Consider the following 9728-nt stretch of genomic DNA (forward strand, 5'->3'; position numbering starts at 1 on the left):
GAGGTAATAAAAAGTCACCAACAACTAGTTACTAGTATTTCCTCTTTCTGCAGCCTCACTTACGTGCATACATTGATCATTTACAGACTGGTGCCATCAGGATCTCAAATTATGAATTATTATTTGCACTTATTGATGGGACTGCTTCACATTGGGTGATTTGCAGAGTTATCATGGTTCATTTTATGACCTTATTCTTATCATATTACTGTGGTCACATCTTCAAGGCTTTTTCTACTGTTTGGTCGTCTTGTCATTATGAGATGGAGTAATGTTTAGTTTTTTGTATCAGGTCTGGACTTATCATTTTTGACTCTTTGAGGTTGAAACTGGTCAACACATTGAGCTTCCAATACATGTCTTCTGTTCCATGACGAGCATCTCTTCTGTATTTGTACTTCTTATTACTACAACGAATATCTTTTTTTGTGCAATTAAATTCCTATTTGCATCTGAAACTCCTATCATTCAAATGTCCCAGATCCTCGTTCTCTTTCAGAAGCTAATTAGTTTTCGTTGTGATTAAATTGATTAAAATAACCAATCTTTAAAAATCTACATCTTGGAAAAAACGCCTTTGATTCTTTCACCACACACACTCACACAGCATCCCACTCATCACCTGTCACTGGTCATATATCCTTGTTGACTCCACCAACGCTCTTTTGATTTAATGAAGTCGTCTCTGCTCTCGTTTTAATTGTCTTGTTTTTCTCCTGATTTCTATGCCGTCATTAATCTTAATTCATTAGTGTTCTATATTGAGTTGTGGCATACACTGGGCACAGGAGAGAGAGAAAACTCCACCCCACACACACACACACACACACCTCCTCCGTGTCCCTCTCACACAGTCTCCATCATCACGTCACGTCTACGTACCGGTACTTCATGCCTGTGAGCTTGGCCGTGGACTCCTTGAGGTTGTGGTGGTAGCGTTGGGTGAAGGAGCCCAGGCTGCGGGCGATCAGGGCCACGGTGCGGAAGCGGGCGCGGGCCTTGCTGGCTGTGTTGGGGCTCGTGGCGTTCTGCTTGCTGTGCTCGCCGTTACGTGGGGCCTTCAGACCGTGGTCCGTACATGCAAAGGACACCTGCATGGCTGTCGGTTAAGGCCTCTAGAGCTGCTCCAAGACAGACAAGTGTTTGTTTGAGGTCCTTCAAGTACTTGACAGTGTTTCTTTCCCCTCCTGTCTCTGGAATTCCCTTTTGTGCTTGTTGTTTTGTGAAGCTGGACGTCAGCGGTCCAGGCCAGCTCTACTCGGTGCTGCAGGATTGACCAAGAGCATGAGATTCTGTTCAGTTTCTTCAGGGAGAGGAATCTCAAGCTGAGGTTTTGTCAAAAAGTGGACATGGCAGCGGCTCTGTCCCGGTCAGTGCGTGAAGAGCTGAGATGAGGAGCCGGTCTGACACCACCTGAAAATATGACAAAAGGATAGAGATGGAGGGAGGAGGATGGAGGAGAATGGGAACTGAATGAGTCGTGGAAAGAGTTGCCCGCTCGGAGGAGAGAATGCAGTGTGTGTCGCAGAGGGTAAGAGGGGAGGAGGAGGAATAATCTGGTAATGACTAACATGAGAAAAATGTATTTGAGTTTTTCCGAGCTGTTTTCTCCACTTTAACACATGTTGCTCACATGTCTAGACAGCTTCGAAGTAGCTGTACGATGATCAAGAGAAATCCCCCCCCCAAGTCTTGCTCGTCTTTTTCTCCTTCTGTCCTGCTTTGTCTCAGCCTCCTCATCCTATGTCGTTTCCAACTCAAGTTCAGCCTCCTGCTTATTTCAAATGTGTGGTTTTCCTAATTTAGCCGCTGATGCCTCTTTTACTGTCTTTCCCTTTGGGGTGTCTCTGAGGATTTGTCAGGCTGGCTGTCAGGGGACCCTCTCTTGCCCTCAACCTGCAGCTAAGCCTTTTAGTCAAACACCTGGAGTGAAGAGAGTCACACTGCACCAGCACGCTGAGTCCTCAGCGCTGTGAAAAACTACACACAGACATCCCATTTCACTCCTGTCTAACGTCTTTAAAAGAAGGTCACGCTTGAAGCAAAGAACGTTCACTCACAAATCGCCTTACAACACTAACACACACACACACACACACACACACACACACATACACACACACACACACACAAAGATCAAATCTGTATGGATACAGGTGTTCTTACAAACAGTGAGATGTCAGGACGATGCAGGGATGAGAATCCTTGACCGACGTGCGTCTTCCTGCAACTTTTAGAGGAATCAAGCGGCTCCTGCAAAGATCTGCATCCCAGCAGAAGCAGCAGCAGCAGAAGCAGCGTGCGTCCCAGCAGCTGTCCTCAGGCTGGGCAAACAGCCTCGTCCTGTCCCCGAAGTCCGCAAGGAAGTCACACAGCTTTTAAGGTTCCCGGCTTTGCATCAAGAACGCTCTGTTTGATAAAGGGACCCTGGAATGGTAATGGACAAGCAGAGAGCAGGAGGAGGAGGAGAAGGAGGAGAGAGGAGGATGCATGGTTCATCGTTTCAGGGAGAGAGAGAGAGAGAGAGAGGGAAGAGAGAGAGGAGGACAGATGCAGTGAGGAGGCGATGAGCGGCGAGGGGAGAGAGGGAGCCAGGCTCTGACTGAGGGGAGAGAGACAGCGTGTATTGGCTGCTGGCTCTGACTGGCTGATAGAACTGCAGTGTTTTTCACTATGGCGCCACACACTCAGAAAGAGAGATAGAGAGAGAGGGAGAGAGAGAGGAAGAGAGAGAGGTATGTTGCAAATGGGACTCAAGGCAGCGGATGTTGATTTGACTTCATGTCTGTGTGTGTGTGTGTGTGTTTGTTTGTTTACTTAAAGAAATGCACCTCAGGCAGGGTGTTAAGGTGGCGCACTGTGGCCGAGGACAGTAACCTACATGTGGATGTCACCGACACGCTTCACCTCGTCATGGTCAACCTATCAGGCATTTCCTCCTCTTTCTGTTGTCTACTATACACGACCTCCTTGTGCCCACAAACATAGGAAATCACTTCCTATCTCTCTCCCATGACATCACTTCACGGTGCTGTCTGTTTTTCGTACGGTGAAAAGTTGCAGGATCCGGCTCAGAGAAGAAACCACAGAGAGCCTTTCTGACACCGACGTCTCAGAGCAGAGGTGAAGGAACAGACCAGATGAAGTGGCACGTTGAAATAAAGCATTAATCCAGAGTTGAGGCGGCGCAGCGTCCTCGCCTCCTCCCCCACTTAGCAGCAATGTGACAATGCAGGATTTCATGTTTCATTGAACCTCCACAAACCTCGAGGCCAACGCAGTTATATTTATATCTTTGAGACTGCATCTGACAAGAGAAGACGCTGGTAACAGTCGTTTTTTTGATGATCGATGGCTCATGTCAGACTGGACACATAGTGAGAGATAATATGTTGAATTATTCTATGCAAAGAATTTGATGAAAGCTTATACTATTTGATCTAATTTTCCTTCCATCCACCCCCCCACCCCCCCATCCATCCATCCATCCATCCGTGATTGTTGCACATTTTCTTGAAATCCCATAAAAACATTTAAAAAGTCTACTTGCTGTTCAGCCCCCGCTGCATTTCTCTATACCTGCCAGAAAAATGTTTTGGGCTTGATCACGTTGACGTTCTGGAGAGGTTACTGCGCTGTTGGACAAAATATCAAATATAGAGCATCCACCTAAAGTCAGCGGCAACTCCACAGCTATATAACCCCCTATATATACCCCCCCCCCGGTTGGTCCTATTTAAAAGTGTGTCAGTCAGAAGCTTCAAATGGAAATGTTAAACTCTCAGCCAGAATCCCCAACAGGCGATAAGTGTGCTAACCCGATGCAAACCACTCTTCCATAATTGCTCCGTTAACAACCGATAATAGAGTTTTGAAATTGTGTTGCTAAGACACAGACCTCCAAATGGCAGGTTTGTTGAAATAGTGTAGATGAGTGACCACCAAAGCTGGAATGAAGTGACCCACTCGTCCCTCAGCAGTAACCTAACCATGGATTTCCCACAGAAATTAGCCTGTATATTTTGGTGGTGCTGCCGGCACACAACCAAAATACTGCATGTATTATACAATCATACCAGCATGCTCTCTACAGAGGATTGTCAGATTCCATGTCACATAATTACAGCCCTGCTGTAACAGTCTGCTGCTCAACTTAACGATTTTTGTGTTTCACATTTTGATTTTCAAAAGGATTATCACCATCTAATAAATAGTCTTCTTCATCAGCACCAACCTCCTGTGGAGAAAATGAGAGATAATGAGGGGGGAAACCTTTCCAAGCTGTCTGTGACATCACTGCAGCAGCACCACCTCTCTCCCTATCTCCCTCTCTCTCTCTCTCCTCCATCTCCTCTTTCTCTGTGGATTAGCTCCTGCTTTCCCTTTTCTTTTTTCCATTTTCCATCTTGTGTCTGTTATCTCTCTCCTCATGGCCCGCTCTTCCATCTCCCTCCAAATCACCATTTAACACAGGACTCTCTCCCTCACTCCGAGTCCACAGTGTTTCCCTCTATATGCTGCAGATTAGACCGGCTAGTCATTGTGATGCACTGCACATCCAACACCAGAGAGGAAGAATTCAGTTTTTTTAATCTGCTCTAAAAGGCTGGTTCTGACTTCATGCAGACATTATGGGCACAGTCATCAAGTGCTGCAAAGATGCACGAAACACAGAGGAAGAAGCTTGACTCTAAACCTTTTGAATGAAACTGTAAGGTAATCATCATCACCATCACCATCATCATCATCATCATCAACATCATTTTCACCCTTAGGACATTCACAGTTATATCATCTGTATTATTAACAGTCCTGCCTTTGCCACAACCTCCACTCAGTTTCAATGCGATGCACTTTGGTGACACTGATGAATGTTGACGTCCTTATTGTGATGGCCCCTACAGATGCATAGTGACCTTCCATGTCGGCCCGGCAGCCACATGGCCTCAAAGCAGGGAAATTGAAGCGGCTGCAGAACCTTTTTATTTTCTAATGGTAAAGTGCTCTGAGGTTCATGGATTCAGTATCAATGAAATGTTTGTGCACTTTCAGAATTTTACCCACAGAAAAAAGTGGCTTGTGAGCTCATTCGAGTTTTATCGAAAGAAGGCTAACTCTAAACATTGTCAATAAAGATTGTTGTTTTTCCACAATAAAGTAACGATATATAGCAGTTTCATATGTAAAGCAGATAAAGCTATATGTGAAATTATGTCTGGACCTCAGCAACTACCCACAATGAATAATAAAATGAATTCTTTCCTTTCATCTTCACTTTATATATAAATATAAACATAAATATTCTAGAGAAATATGTCTATGTACACACATACAAGATACCTCAAACCTCTACACATATTTTTGCCGTATGTTTATGTTTATTTTTGTTCATATTTGTTAAAGATGTTGCTTGCTTTATAATAACATTTTACTGCAATGACAAACAGTTAGATTGTACAGGAACTGGTTACTGTTACAGAAACTGAGTCGAGCTTCACTGAGCTTTGAACAAACAGGTGACAGCAAGAGAAGAGCACCTGAGGCCAAAGTGGGGAACAGTGTTTATTTTTGTTCATATTTGTTAAAGGTGTTGTCTGCTCTAGAATTACATTTTACTGCAATGACAAGGAACAGGAACTGGTTAGCGTTAAAGAAACTGAGTCGAGCTTCACTGAACTTTGAACAAACAGGTGACAGCTCTTCTGCAGCATCACCAAAGGCCAAGCAAACAGCCACTTGCACCGCACTTACGATAAGACTAAAAGACTAAAATTGGTTTCCTGCTCTTGAGGGACAGATTCAAGGTTGGAAGTTGTAACTGCTGCCCACACACACATATATGAGGTGTTATGTGGGTTCGGTGTCATTTACAGTGTGAAAGAGAAAAAGATAATTGGACATCAGGACTTAACTTTCATTACTTCATTACCAATCCTCAGTCTTTCAGATACTAATACCTGCCACTGAAGACATGGCTGTATGTCTGCCGGTGGCCTCATGGGCCTGGAACGTCAAGTCTAATTAGGGAGGGGAATTGGTGCTGGATCTTGCTGTGCTGAGACAGACTCTTCCTTATCAGGAGATGATGAGAGCTTTAGGTATTTGACAGGACCAGGGACCCTGCTGTGCAGTTCAACTTTATCCTTGCTTTCAGTGGTTTATAAATTATTGAAATTGGCGCAAATTTACAAACAGGTTGCTGTTTACCCTGATTGGGCTCAGGCTGAATTCACATTTACTCAAGAAAATCAAAATAAATTGTAGTTCGTTAAGCAGAATAGCCTGATAACCCAAAATATTGCAAAAATGCAAGCTCTCTTCCATTCCAAAAGATACTGCAGCCTAAGTGTGCAGCATTTATCGGAATCTGCTAAGTGTGTGCACCCTTCCTCTGTGAATAATCTCCTACCTGTAGACCATGTTGGCACCAGGTTGGGCAGACGCCTGGAAAAGGTGCCTGTGCACTTGAAGAAGCTCCTCCAAACTGTTTGGCTCTCGAGGTCTGCTGCTGGCTTCAAAGCCTCCTGGTGGGCAGCTGGTGGGGCTGGAGGGGTTCCCCCTGGTTCCTGCCCCCTGCCTCTGCTGGATGGTACTGGGGCAGCGCTCCAGCCTCGGCCCCCCTCTCTGCCTGGGCACAGAAACCTCAGTACAGGCTGCCTTGAGATACATGCTTGGATCGGCCTTGTCTCCCACCGGTTGATGGTACCCTCTCTCTTGTTGGCAGATCTCCTCCAATATATTTAGTCATCCTGCGAAGATAGTCCGGCCCAATATCTTCTCCATGTAAGTGCAATGCAATGTCGGCCATGCAGAGGATATTCGTGTTGGTTTGCTGGAGAGTTTTTGTCATGCCCGCAGGGCCGACAGAGCAATGACACTATGTCCATAGAGATGTCAGACAAAATAGACTAAGCCAAGGCAGCCGGACAAACACAGAGGCACACAAATAAAAAGATCACGCCAACAGTATCAGAGTAGATGACAGCGAGGCTGCCAGAAACATCTCTGCGTGTGTGTCATACCTGTGAAGTCAACTTTATTCTTAGATGATTGACAAAATAAAAGACAAAAGGCGGCTTTTGTTTGAGCGGCTGGCAGCTTGAGTGAGAGAAGCCCCGCTTGTCCCCGAGGCGAGCCGATCAAAGCCGGAGGGATATATATGTCTGCTCGCAAAAATATCTTCTGGATGGATCTGTTGCATGCAAAGCCAATCCATGCTGTGGCGGAGACTAACTGTACTCCATCTAGTCGGGTTAAATGACCAGAAGGCCCAGTGATTAAATGAAAACTGAAACCGAAATGTGAAAAACATGTTTACATAGGATCGGTTCACATATGAGGAAGGAATTTAATACGAATTGTCTTCAAGAGCCAGTAGTGAAAGTGGATTTTCACCAACAGACCAATATGTTTACATTATTTGTTTGGTTTTAGTCAGTTTATGTTAGAAGTTAGGGTTGAAACATCATGATTGACAGCTGAGACTGACTCGTTTTGTTGGGACATCACTTATTTGCAAAAGCTATAACATTGGCAGAGATAATACATCTCTTGGACCTTTGTCTGGTATCAACACAGTTCTACTGGGTTTAACGACACATGAAGGCTGCCACGGGTTCTCTTTCGTGTTTGGAAGGGGAGGGTGAGGTGAGGGGTATCGAGCTACAACATGAAACTTCACCACTCGATGTCCCTAAATTCTACACACTGAACCTTTAAAATGTTTCATGCTCATCATGGAACCCTGCATCATGCTGTATTTGACAATTAACAATAATCATCCTCAATAGCCATAATCACTATTTGCAACCTGTTCTGAAACATTACAAAAACATACTTTAATCATTGTAACCTAATTCATTTGTCTGCTATCATCTTTCCACTGTGACTGCAGGACAAGTTATATAGTTTATTTGCATGATACCAAAGGGACAGTTTATTAATTAGGGTAAAAGTCTCAGAATTGTTTTTCATTCATCCAAAACTGTACATGTGTAAAAGTAATATGCACACAACCCTACATCTTGCATATGAAGTCACATGGAAAGCCTTTTCTTTATTGGTTAGTTGTAGCGGGCTGCCCTCTTGTGGAGCGAGAAGCTGCAGCAAGAAGTGAAGTTACATTTGTAAATGCAGGAACATGCAGGTTTCACCCCCCACACACACAGGTTTGCAAAGCTATCCTTCTTAGGACTTTAATTCACTGTGGTCAGCCTATAACCAAAACCTTACCCCCTCTCGTGCTTATGCTTAATACAACCACAATTCATATCTGATCCTTAAACTTAACCAGGACCTTAGAAATTTTGTTTTGCCTCATTGGGACCTGGCTTTGGTCCCCATGAGGTCCGCTGGTCACCAACTATAACACAACACATCCATCACTCAGGCCTGACTGTGTGTGGGTGCTGAGGCTGAAGATGGAGATAATGTAAACCACAGGATGAATATGGTGTGTCTGTTGTGTCCTCCCACTCAGCGTGCAGTGTGAGAGGCAGAGCATTTATTCTATTTCAGTCCCTGGATATGTGAGGCCCTGTTCTTCACTCATCCCTCCAAGACCACAGTGACTCATCCACGTTGTACACAATCTGACTCCTGCAGGCAAAATGCCGTGGAAAAAAAATCAGACCTTCACGGTGGAACGGCACTGTGGTCGATCTAACGCCTCCACTTGCTCTCTCAGATTAGCGTCGTCGCAATTCATATTTGGTTGACAGGGAACAGTGATCTGTGTGTGCTTCCTTGCACACTCTCTCATTTGGTGTATTGTTTTGAGTGCCCGATTGATTACTGAGATGAAGATGAAGCTATTGAACATTTCCTTTTGTATACGTCGGATGTTTGGAGGGTAACAGTTGATAGTGGTTTTAATAATAATAATGTTAATTAGAATACACTAATATGTGCTGTCATTTTGTCAAAATTTATAGGGTAAACCCAGTCTCACTGATAGTCATTTGTGATCGAAGGTGTTGTCGACTTGTTTTGACAATAAATGTAAAAGCAGGTTTGTGTGTACAGCACAATTCAGACAAAATGTTATTTAGTGAGGTGTTAAAGAAAATTTAGAGCTTGTTTAAGAAGGTGTAAAAGCCAAGGGGGCGTTTTGGAGGAAATTAGAAGATCTCCTCAGATATGACTGTTTCTGTGTGTCTGTCCAAACAGCTCATGGATAATGAGCCGCAACAACTATGCTGCTAGTCTCAGTTTCCAGGGCAAGTCTAGAGACAGGGGGAGGTGGGCTATTCACTGTGGATCATACAAAGCCAACTCACTACCCTCTTTTAAATGCAATTTTATACAAAAACCTCTTTTAACTTGGAACTTTTGTTTGCTTTGTTGCTTTATGTTTCCCCATTGTCTTGCATTATCTTGTCTAAATTTGAACTTTTATTATCATTAGTGTTGTCAAATGCTTCATCTTTGATATTATTTCCTAAAGTGCTTGGCGCAAGTCTCAGGTAGAAAAGAAGAAAAGCTCTCGGAGCACGTCAGGACATAGGTCATGTTATTTGTCATGGCTGTGAAGATGCAAAATATATATTCGGACATGGTAGAGAGGAGCTGTGTGTCTCTTTCAACATTTCATAGAACTGAGGTCAAGTGAAACTGTAAGAGCATTTGAGGCCACAGTGGGGAACAGTGTTTATTTTTGTTCATATTTGTTAAAGATGTTGTCTGCTTTAGAATTACATTTTACTGCAATGACAAGGAACAGGAACTGG

General features: G+C 44.0%; 1 protein-coding gene across 1 annotated transcript in view; it reads right to left on the reverse strand.

Annotated features, from left to right (window-relative positions):
* Positions 1–2557, reverse strand: part of kcnab1b (potassium voltage-gated channel subfamily A regulatory beta subunit 1b) — a 32714-nt gene extending 30157 nt beyond the window's left edge. The window contains exons 1-2 of the mRNA XM_062405371.1: positions 2167–2557; positions 883–1413 (exon numbers count right to left, since the gene is read on the reverse strand). Coding sequence (XP_062261355.1) covers positions 883–1097 — 215 coding nt within the window. The 5' untranslated portion in view covers positions 1098–1413; positions 2167–2557. The remainder of the gene's footprint in view (positions 1–882; positions 1414–2166) is intronic.
* Positions 2558–9728: the final 7171 nt, after the last annotated feature.

The sequence above is a fragment of the Platichthys flesus genome, chromosome 14, assembly GCF_949316205.1.
Source record: "Platichthys flesus chromosome 14, fPlaFle2.1, whole genome shotgun sequence".
In the NCBI taxonomy this organism is placed as follows: Eukaryota; Metazoa; Chordata; class Actinopteri; order Pleuronectiformes; family Pleuronectidae; genus Platichthys; species Platichthys flesus.